Source organism: Atractosteus spatula, chromosome 25 (assembly GCF_055471065.1).
Source record: "Atractosteus spatula isolate fAtrSpa1 chromosome 25, fAtrSpa1.hap1, whole genome shotgun sequence".
Classification (NCBI taxonomy): domain Eukaryota; kingdom Metazoa; phylum Chordata; class Actinopteri; order Semionotiformes; family Lepisosteidae; genus Atractosteus; species Atractosteus spatula.
The window spans coordinates 5904391-5914373 of record NC_142730.1 but is presented as its reverse complement, the minus strand read 5'-3'; the positions used below and the strand labels follow the sequence as shown (position 1 = coordinate 5914373).

General features: G+C 56.9%; 2 protein-coding genes across 2 annotated transcripts; both read right to left on the bottom strand.

The window, feature by feature from the left end:
* Positions 1-117: 117 nt before the first annotated feature.
* On the bottom strand, positions 118-4227 carry LOC148815223 (uncharacterized). The gene is made up of 3 exons (XM_088905757.1): positions 4001-4227; positions 952-1419; positions 118-604 (listed from the first exon to the last, which is right to left on the bottom strand). The coding sequence occupies exons 1-3, from the start codon at positions 4092-4094 to the stop codon at positions 555-557; spliced, it is 612 nt and encodes a 203-aa protein (XP_088761883.1). The 5' UTR covers positions 4095-4227; the 3' UTR covers positions 118-554.
* Positions 4228-5655: 1428 nt separating this feature from the next.
* LOC148815222 (transmembrane protein 79-like) lies at positions 5656-8953 on the bottom strand. The gene is made up of 4 exons (XM_088905057.1): positions 8305-8953; positions 7624-7827; positions 6668-6881; positions 5656-6264 (listed from the first exon to the last, which is right to left on the bottom strand). The coding sequence occupies exons 1-4, from the start codon at positions 8951-8953 to the stop codon at positions 6057-6059; spliced, it is 1275 nt and encodes a 424-aa protein (XP_088761183.1). The 3' UTR covers positions 5656-6056.
* Positions 8954-9983: the final 1030 nt, after the last annotated feature.

Below are 9983 nucleotides of genomic sequence, written 5' to 3'. Positions count from 1 at the left end.
AGCTTGATCCAATCTGGTGTGTTCAAAATAAATTTGTACAGATGTTTAAAAAATGAGAGGCTATTAGCAGTCATGGGGGCAATATGCAAGGGATATTTTGCAATAACAATGCAAGGCTCACACTTTCATTTTGCCTTTAATACACCCCATTGCCAACATCAGCAGCAATATACAGCTGATGGAAAGCACTATTACATGTAAAAAATATATATATATATATCTCCAAACAAGAACTGTTAGTGTGCCACAAACCACAGGGCCCCAAAACTCCAGTTCCTGTAGGGCCTGGCTTCTAACAGGAATTTGATCCAACCTGTGTAGCCGAATGAAACTAGTTCCTTTCTTGCATGCGGGTTTGCTCTTAAGGTCTTAGTGGTCAAAGGGCACAGTGGCTCCCAGGTGCCTGAGCAGAAATACACTAATTACACAGACTGACCGCGTAAACAAGAGCGCAGGTTGGCATAAAAACCAGGAGCCATGGGCCCTGTGGGAACGGAGTCGGAGTTCCCTGGGTGGCAGTGGCAGTGGCAGTGAAGAGGGAGAGTGTTGTGTCCTCAGCCCAGCGCTCTCTCCCCTGTCTCAGGGTCAATATCAAGGTCCAGGTCTAAAAAAGAAATACAACAGCTGATGAGCCCTCAGCAGGAACTCGGTCTCCTTACTGCTGTTGTAGTTACTACTACAGTGCCCAGTATATCAGATCCTGCTCTGTCTCTCACTGCTGATCCTGCTCTGTCTCTCTCACTGCTGATCCTGCTCTCTCTCTCTCTCTCTCTCCCCCCCTCCCTCCCTCCCTCCCTCTGCTGATCCTGCTCTGTCTCTCTCTCTGCTGATCCTGCTGTTCCTGGTTCCAGATTATTCTCAGGCCCACAGAGGGTGTGAGTGAGGATGAGTGAGAGGGAAAGGAGGAGAAGAGCGAGGACAGGTAGGGGATGGACGAGGGCTGAGACTGACCCATGCTGGCGTCAACGTCTGAGGACAGGGGTCTCAGGTGTGCAGGGGAGGGTGCCGGTGGAGGGTTCGAGCCTCTGTGCTGAGGATGATGATGGGCCCAGCTCGGCCTCACCTCTGAGGCAGGAAGGCTGGCAGGGGGTCCTGGGCTGGACTGGACCGCTCCGAATGACACCGGATCTGTGTCCATCACCGCTCCCTCCAGCGCCGAGTCCAAGGGAGGGTGACAGGGGCAGCGAGGGGTCAGCAATGGGTGAGGACCCACGTGGAGGAGACAAGTGTGATTGACAGCACCACACTGCGCTCCTGATTGGTGCGGACTGGAGGGGGCGGGGCAGTAGACTTCTGGAGGGCGGGGCTCTACGTACACCTGGGTGATACCATTCAGAGGCTGCGGGGGGCAACTACTGGGTGTCTGCTCAGCTGCACCCCATCTTTCCACAGTGCTGGCAGATGGAGAATTCCTTATTTCTGTAGGGAGAAAAAAAAACAGCTGTTACCCCTATACTGCCCAGGCCTGTTTAGAGCATATTTATTAAAAGCAGTTTTTTTTTGCAGTTCAGAAGTTATGCAAAATTCATTTTTTTATCCAGTACAGGACTTGGAATTAAGGACCTAAGGTCACAAACTAGAGGAGGCATTTGGCCTGTTTATCTTGCTCAGCAGGGAGTAGCTAATGGACCTTGGATCTTGTTCAGCAATTTATTGATAGCCACGGGGTTGAGCACTGTTCCACACTCCCACTGCTCTTAGTGTAAAGAAGTGCTTCCTTTCTCCAATTTATATGCACTCCCACAATGAAGAGGTTGTACTGTTATAAGGTGGGGACGTGTGTCATGGGACAGCGCACTCCGAGAGGCCACAGCACAGAAATGCAGTTTAAAGGTTTCTTGTTCGCTGCGTGTCCTGTTCTGGCCTGGGACTAGTTCTCTCTTTATAGCACCAGCAGGGCTCGACCGGGTCACAGGCGTCACTCTCTCAGGGTGTGATGCTCTTCAGCACACCCACCCGCCCTCAGGGGCTGGGAGAGGGGCACCCTGCTCTGTACCCCCACGCAGTTTGTTGTATTCGAACACAGGTGGCTCTGTGCTGTGTTGTTGTGGGAACAGGTGCTGCTGTGCTGCGTTGTTGAGGGATCAGGTGGTGCTGTGCTGTGCTGTGTTGTTGAGGGATCAGGTGGCTCTGTGCTGTGCTGTGTTGTTGACAGATCAGGTGGCTCTGTGCTGTGCTGTGCTGTTCAGGGATCAGGTGGCTCTGTGCTGTGCTGTGCTGTTCAGGGATCAGGTGGCTCTGTGCTGTGCTGTGTTTTTGAGGGATCAGGTGGCTCTGTGCTGTGCTGTGTTGTTGACGGATCAGGTGGTGCTGTGCTGTGCTGTGTTGTTGACGGATCAGGTGGTGTTGTGCTGTGTTGTGTTGTTGAGGGATCAGGTGGCTCTGTGCTGTTCAGGGATCAGGTGGCTCTGTGCTGTGCTGTGTTGTTGACGGATCAGGTGGCGCTGTGCTGTGCTGTGCTGTGCTGTTCAGGGATCAGGTGGCTCTGTGCTGTGCTGTGCTGTTCAGGGATCAGGTGGCTCTGTGCTGTGCTGTGTTGTTGACGGATCAGGTGGCTCTGTGCTGTGCTGTTCAGGGATCAGGTGGCTCTGTGCTGTGCTGTGTTGTTGACGGATCAGGTGGCTCTGTGCTGTGCTGTGCTGTTCAGGGATCAGGTGGCTCTGTGCTGTGCTGTGTTGTTGAGGGATCAGGTGGCTCTGTGCTGTGCTGTGTTGTTGAGGGATCAGGTGGCTCTGTGCTGTGCTGTGCTGTTCAGGGATCAGGTGGCTCTGTGCTGTGCTGTGCTGTGCTGTTCAAGAATCAGGTGGCTCTGTGCTGTGCTGTGTTGTTGAGGGATCAGGTGGCTCTGTGCTGTGTTGTTGAGGGATCAGGTGGCTCTGTGCTGTGCTGTTCAAGAATCAGGTGGCTCTGTGCTGTGCTGTGTTGTTGAGGGATCAGGTGGCTCTGTGCTGTGCTGTTCAGGGATCAGGTGGCTCTGTGCTGTGTTGTTGAGGGATCAGGTGGCTCTGTGCTGTGCTGTTCAGGGATCAGGTGGCTCTGTGCTGTGCTGTGTTGTTGAGGGATCAGGTGGCTCTGTGCTGTGCTGTGTTGTTGACGGATCAGGTGGCTCTGTGCTGTGCTGTGCTGTTCAGGGATCAGGTGGCGCTGTGCTGTGTTGTTGACGGATCAGGTGGCTCCGTGCTGTGCTGTTCAGGGATCAGGTGGCTCTGTGCTGTGCTGTGCTGTTCAGGGATCAGGTGGCTCTGTGCTGTGCTGTGCTGTTCAAGAATCAGGTGGCTCTGTGCTGTGCTGTGTTGTTGAGGGATCAGGTGGCTCTGTGCTGTGCTGTGCTGTTCAGGGATCAGGTGGCTCTGTGCTGTGTTGTTGAGGGATCAGGTGGCTCTGTGCTGTGCTGTGCTGTGTTGTTGAGGGATCAGGTGGCTCTGTGCTGTGCTGTGCTGTTCAGGGATCAGGTGGCTCTGTGCTGTGTTGTTCAGGGATCAGGTGGCTCTGTGCTGTGCTGTGTTAGTAAACAGGTGTAGCCGTGGCGCTGACGCAGTGAGAATTATTGTTACCGCTCCAGGAATCAGGAAATGTCGGAACTAGACCACAGCGCAAAACTACTTCCCCAAACTTCACATACACACACCAGCCGAAGGATAAGCGCACGACCCTCGCTAGGCTATTTGTTCTAACCTAATCCACGTCTCTTTTACACACACGTCACAGCGTGTGAGGACTTTATAAACGCGTGTGTGAGCAGGCAAACAGAACTTATCCAAGTTCCACGGGCTGGTAAACAAAGTTCACCAACGGGCGCAGGGTGCCAGCAGTGCGTAACCAGCACACCGAGCGCACTAGCGGCAGGAGAGGGTGCAGTTTCTGATCTTCATTTCGTACTTAACCTCCGTGTAAAGCAATCCGGTGTTTCGAGTCGGTATCCTGATTTGCGGTTCCCGTGTGTCGATACTTTCACAACCCCGAGCGCCGCAGCGCCCGGAGCCGCGCTGTCTTGCCTTACCGTAGGCGGTGTTCTTCCGCAGCCGCCTGAAGGGGCAGTTCTCCTTGGACAGCCGGAACAGACAGCTTTTCCTGCGGCACTGCGCTCCGGCCATTTCTCCCCGGCCGCGGCGAAGAGCGGCCTGGTTTTTTCCCGTCGTGGGAGACCGGCTGCTCCCCTCTCCAGGAGGCGGCCGAGAGAGTCTCCTCCGCGGCGCTCGGTGCAGAGTGCACGGCCCCCCCTCCCCTTCGGCGTCCCACGATCCTGAGGCGCCCCCTGGTGGAAGCTGGGGGAGTCTGCTCAAACCCTAATTGCTGCCCTCCGACAGTAAATTCGGAGAACCGGACGAGCAGGTTAGGGGCGGTGACGTGAGTCGCAGGGAAGTTTTTACAGATCCTTAACTGAATGATCTGCAGAGTGTTCCTATAGACCACTCTTCCCCAAGCCAGAGTAATCAGCAAACTCCCCCCTGAGAGCTGGTGTGTGGGGAGAGTACTGGTGCATCATCCCGGTGGGGCTGCACACTGGTGGTGGTGGAGGGGATCCCCATTACCTGTAAAGCACTTTGAGGGGAATGTCCAGAAAGGCGCTATATAAGCATAAGGAGTTGTTATTATAATCAACCCACTAGCTAGATCACCATCACTGGTCTTCTAGTGGCACCCAAGGGTCCACTAAGGCTGTTTGTGAAGGTATAAGAGACAGAAGAGAGGTTGTTCCGTGGTCCACACTAACGTGCGAATCAGTGTGAATTACCTGCGGCAGACAGGCAGGATTCTGATCAATACCTTGTTTGTGTAAAGTGTGTCATCGTCACGCTCCTGCCTGGCGAAGCACAGCAGCTCCAGGTCTCCTCCCCGCCGAGCGCTTCGCTGCCTGAGGTCATCGGGGACTGCAGCCGGTCTGACACACCTGGGGGCAGCTCTTTCAGCACAGGGGTGCACTCCAGCACCCCAGCAGCTGGGAAGAGCTTTGCCTGCGTGTTGAGTCGGAGCCAGAGATCAGTTTAATCTGGCAGCTCAGAGCGGGGGGGGGTTGATCCCCTATAGAGCAGAGCGCCCCAGCCCCAGCCCCGGGGCCCCCCAGGTGTTTAAGGTACTAGAGAAGCGGGGTGTCCAGAGGAGGGAGCTGTGGAGCTGCAGGGTCAGGGGGTGTCAGCTGAGCTCTCTGCCTTCAGGAGTCCTCTCCCCTCCCTCTGATCGCGGTCCGGCTCCAGGCCCTGCGGATTTATCGGGGATCGTGGGTACCCCTCGGGGCTGGGGCTCCCCAGGAGAGACTGCACCCCGGGTAACCCCCACCCTGCTGGGTCTGACAGAGGAGGGCCAGGGCAGGCCCCGCCTTCTTCATTAAACACCCAGTTCAATTAAGCAATTAAGAGCAGAGAGAACAGACGCCAGAGACCACTTTCCAGTCCGCTCCAGTCCAGGATTTCTCTCCTCCCAGCTCCCTCCTTAGTCAAGCAGCAGTTAGCAGGAGTTGTGCAGCAATTAAGGGAGTCAGTTGTTCAAGAGTACTGCAGTGGAACGGAGCAGAGGAGGCCCAGGCCAGCCCTGATCGGCAATGTTAGGAGGGAGTCTGGTTTTCCTTCCACCCCTCCAGTGAGCTACTTAAGCTGATGGGCCGATCTGGACTAAGCAGTCTCCCTCTCTTAAATGTTCTTGAGAAAGACACGAGGAAATATTTCCTTGCTTTACTGGCTTTTTCATACAAAACTTTAAAAAAAAAAGTACAATTACAAGCAGCATTGAGTAAAATTGTACTCCATGAAAGTGTGACAGCCAGGAAGAGCAATTTAAAAAATGCAACCATCATTGTAATCCTACTACTAATAATATAATAACATACATCGTAAAAGGAAACTGCGCTGGAGCCCTTGTGAGCCAATGAAACACGAGCGCAGATCACCGACAGGAAGAGCCTCCGGCAGCCGGTCCTTCAGTGCAGATGAAGTCAAGCTTAACTGACCCCCCCACCCCCCCAAGATCACTTCAGATGAATGAAGGTCATTCCAGACAGCCCAGGTAGTGAAACCCACATCCGCTGGCCAGCCCAGTCAGTACCGCAGTCCGACGCGGGATCAGCCCCAGAACCTCAGCCGGGGCTGGGCGGGGGGCGGCGTGGCGCCGGGCTCCTCAGGGTCTTCCAGGGCGAAGATGCTGCCGCCCTCCTGGACGAAGGTGAAGTACAGGTTGGCCACCAGCATGACCAGCACGGGGAAGAAGGTCAGTCCGAAGCCCAGGCCGCGAAAACTGCTGCCCAGGGCGAAGGCCAGCCAGTAAACCAGCCTGAGGAAACACAGACACCCCCACTGAGTGAGCTGGGGTACTGGGGTACAGACACACCCCCCACTGAGTGAGCTGGGGTACTGGGGTACAGACACCCCCCCCCCCAGTGAGTGAGCTGGGGTACTGGAGTACAGACACACACACCCCCCACTGAGTGAGCTGGGGTACTGGGGTACAGACACACACCCCCCCCCACTGAGTGAGCTGGGGTACTGGGGTACAGACACACACACCCCCACTGAGTGAGCTGGGGTACTGGGGTACAGACACACCCCCCTTCACCGAGTGAGCTGGGGGTACTGGGGTACACACATATACACACCGAGTGACCTGGGGTACTGCGAGAGAGGGGGGTCAGGCTGGCGGCTGCTGTTAAAGGGTACAGACAGGAAGAGGGGGTCACCTGGCGATGGCGAACAGAGCGGTGAGCAGCGGTACAAGCTTGAGGGTCTCCTGGCTCAGGTAGGTGGACAGCACGGCCAGGTTGAGGAAGAAGAGGAGGAAGAGCGAGAGGGAGTCCTGGACGAAGTGCCGGTGCACCCAGACTTCTCCTCGCTCCTGGCTCTGGGGCGTCAGAGAGGCCCAGCACAGCCGGGACAGGCCCAGAACCAGCACGCCTGGGGAGACAGAACCGGGGAAGAGACCCGTGAGCCCAGCACAGCCAGAACAGGCCCAGAACCAGCACGCCTGGGGAGACAGAACCGGGACGGACCCGTGAGCCCAGCACAGCCGGGATAGGCCCAGAACCAGCACGCCTGGGGAGACAGAACCGGGGCAGAGACCCGTGAGCCCAGCACAGCCGGGACAGGCCCAGAACCAGCACGCCTGGGGAGACAGAACCAGGGCAGAGACCCGTGAGCCCAGCACAGCCAGAACAGGCCCAGAACCAGCATGCCTGGGGAGACAGAACCGGGACGGACCCGTGAGCCCAGCACAGCCGGGACAGGCCCAGAACCAGCACGCCTGGGGAGACAGAACCGGGGGAGAGACCCGTGAGCCCAGCACAGCCAGAACAGGCCCAGAACCAGCACGCCTGGGGAGACAGAACCGGGACGGATCCGTGAGCCCAGCACAGCCGGGGCAGGCCCAGAACCAGCACGCCTGGGGAGACAGAACCGGGGCAGAGACCCGTGAGCCCAGCACAGCCGGGACAGGCCCAGAACCAGCACGCCTGGGGAGACAGAACCGGGACGGACCCGTGAGCCCAGCACAGCCGGGACGGGCCCAGAACCAGCACGCCTGGGGAGACAGAACCGGGGCAGAGACCCGTGAGCCCACCAGGACGGAACCAGAGCAGAGACCCATGCTGCTTCTGTCGCAGGAGGAGGAGGGAGAGAGGGCGGGCGGGTTCTCTCTCACCCAGGACCACGGGCACGGTGGCGAAGGCGGCGCAGCGCAGGGTGTAGACCAGCCTCAGGGGGGCGCCGGGGAGCAGGGGGGCGTCGAACGGCAGGAACACAAACCCGCCCCACAGGAGGAGAGGGAAGATGAGGGCGGCGGCAACCAGAGAGGAGAGGGACTTCAGAGCATCGCGACCACGGCAACCGCAGCACCGACCACGGGCTGCAGAGAGAGGAGGCACAGGGTTCGAGCACAGGTCTGGACCGGGAGAGAGAGGAGACACAGGGTTCGAGCACAGGTCTGGACCGGGAGAGAGAGGAGACACGGGGTTCGAGCACAGGTCTGGACCGGGAGAGAGAGGAGACACAGGGTTCGAGCACAGGTCTGGACCGGGAGAGAGAGGAGACACGGGGTTCGAGCACAGGTCTGGACCAGGAGAGAGAGGAGACACGGGGGGAAGAGAGAGGAGACACAGGGTAAGGCACAGTGTGGACTGGAAGAGAGAGGAGACACAGGGGAAGAGAGAGGAGACACAAGGGAAGGCACAGTGTGGACTGGAAGAGAGAGGAGACACAGGGGAAGGCACAGTGTGGACTGGAAGAGAGGGGGAGAGGACTAAGGATTAGAGGTTTGTGGGGGGACGGGCTAGGGTGCCCCAGTTTGATGGAGAGAGTACTGGAGAGGGCGCCCCAAAGTTACCATGTGATGGACCGTCATCTTCTGGCCAGTACCCATCTGGGGGTGTCCCCTGGCGGTTCAGGAAGGGGCTCTTCTCGGGGTCCCCACTGTGAACATCCAGGTACTGCAGCTCCTCCCCGTCCGCGGACTTCCTGTGCAGGCCGGACCTGGGGCCCAGGATCCGCACGCTGGGGCTGAACACCTGCGCCGCCTTCTCGGGCAGCGAGTTCACAAGGGGGTCCTCCTCCATCCCCAGCACCCCCAAAACCCCGCTGCCCTTCTCGGTCTCTCGCTTCTCTGCTGACCACAGCAGGGTACTGGACTCTGTTAAAGCTGACCTTACCTCCTCCTCCTCCTCCTCCTCCTCCTCCTCCTCTCCCACTTCCTCCTTCACTCCCCCCTCCTCCTCTCCCACTTCCTCCTTCACTCCCCTCTCCTCCTCCTCCTCTCCTCCCTGCTCCTCCTCCTCCTCTCCCTTCCTGGATCCCTCCTCCTCCCCCTCCGTCTCTTCCTTCTTCTCCGCCTCTCCCCTCCCCTCCTCCTGCGCCCCCTCTCCCGTCAGGCCTGGTTTGAGGGGTACAGAGCTCAGCGAGCCATTTTCAAGAGGACTGTCCTTCCCTTCATCCAAGAGCGGCTCTGATTCGGGGTTCGCGGTCATCCGACCGGGCATCCTGGGACTGGTCTCTGCTGCCTGTCCTGGGTTTCCTTCCACAGATATTCCGAGGACTTTCCAGGACCCGGCAGGTATGTTTTCGTCCCGACAGAATAAGGAACTAGGAAAACAAGTTGAGACAAGAATTTGGAAAGGATTTGTTTGTGTTACTCAAACAAGCTGTTTGTACAAGCTAGCTGGAGACACTGCTGTCCCTCTCCTCTCACACTGCCCCTGAATTCACACACTGACACACCCCTGACTGGACTGGAGACACTGCTGTCCCTCTCCTCTCACACTGCCCCTGAATTCACACACTGACACACCCCTGACTGGACTGGAGACACTGCTGTCCCTCTCCTCTCACACTCCCCCTGAATTCACACACTGACACACCCCTGACTGGACTGGAGACACTGCTGTCCCTCTCCTCTCACACCGCCCCTGAATTCACACACTGACACACCCCTGTCTGGACTGGAGACACTGCTGTCCCTCTCCTCTCACACTGACACACCCCTGACTGGACTGGAGACACCGCTAGAGACATGTTGTCTGGACACGAGTGGAAACTACAGGTAAGAAAGTCAGTCAGTAAGTCAGTTAAAACTGACAAGAGAAGGTTTCTTCATACAGGGTGTTGTTAGTTATGCAGGTAAAGCCCCACCCAGTCATCAATCGTTCCCTCCGATTGGTCAGGTAACACGCCATTCATTCCAAAAGCCTTTTGTCATTGGCTAAACTCCAGTTGTTGTTTTTTACCAAACGTACGGAATGCGAGAGGGGGAAGTGGGAGCTTACAGGAAGCATTATTGGAAGCATTTTTTTTTATCAGAAGACCTTCTTTTTTTAAAAAAAAATGTTATTTGGGGAGAAATGCGTGGAGATAAGTATTGGCGAGACGGGCATAGGCGTAGTGTGTCGTCTCCGATAGCCAAGTCCCACTGCGCACTTTAGTCCAAACTCGGCAGCCAGTTCATGACGCTTCGAAACCATGTGGAAATGTTTCATCAAACTTTCAACACCCGCTCGCTCTACGTCCGGTGCT

Coding starts and splice junctions, on each gene's coding strand:
- LOC148815223 (XM_088905757.1), bottom strand. CDS start 4,094: ATGGCCGGAGCGCAGTGCCGCAGGAAAAGCTGTCTGTTCCGGCTGTCC. Junction 1,420..4,000: donor GCGGAAGAACACCGCCTACG/GTAAGGCAAGAC, acceptor TTCTCCCTACAG/AAATAAGGAATTCTCCATCT. Junction 605..951: donor AGACGTTGACGCCAGCATGG/GTCAGTCTCAGC, acceptor TTTCTTTTTTAG/ACCTGGACCTTGATATTGAC.
- LOC148815222 (XM_088905057.1), bottom strand. CDS start 8,953: ATGCCCGGTCGGATGACCGCGAACCCCGAATCAGAGCCGCTCTTGGAT. Junction 7,828..8,304: donor AGATGACGGTCCATCACATG/GTAACTTTGGGG, acceptor CTCTCTCTGCAG/CCCGTGGTCGGTGCTGCGGT. Junction 6,882..7,623: donor CACCGTGCCCGTGGTCCTGG/GTGAGAGAGAAC, acceptor CTGTCTCCCCAG/GCGTGCTGGTTCTGGGCCTG.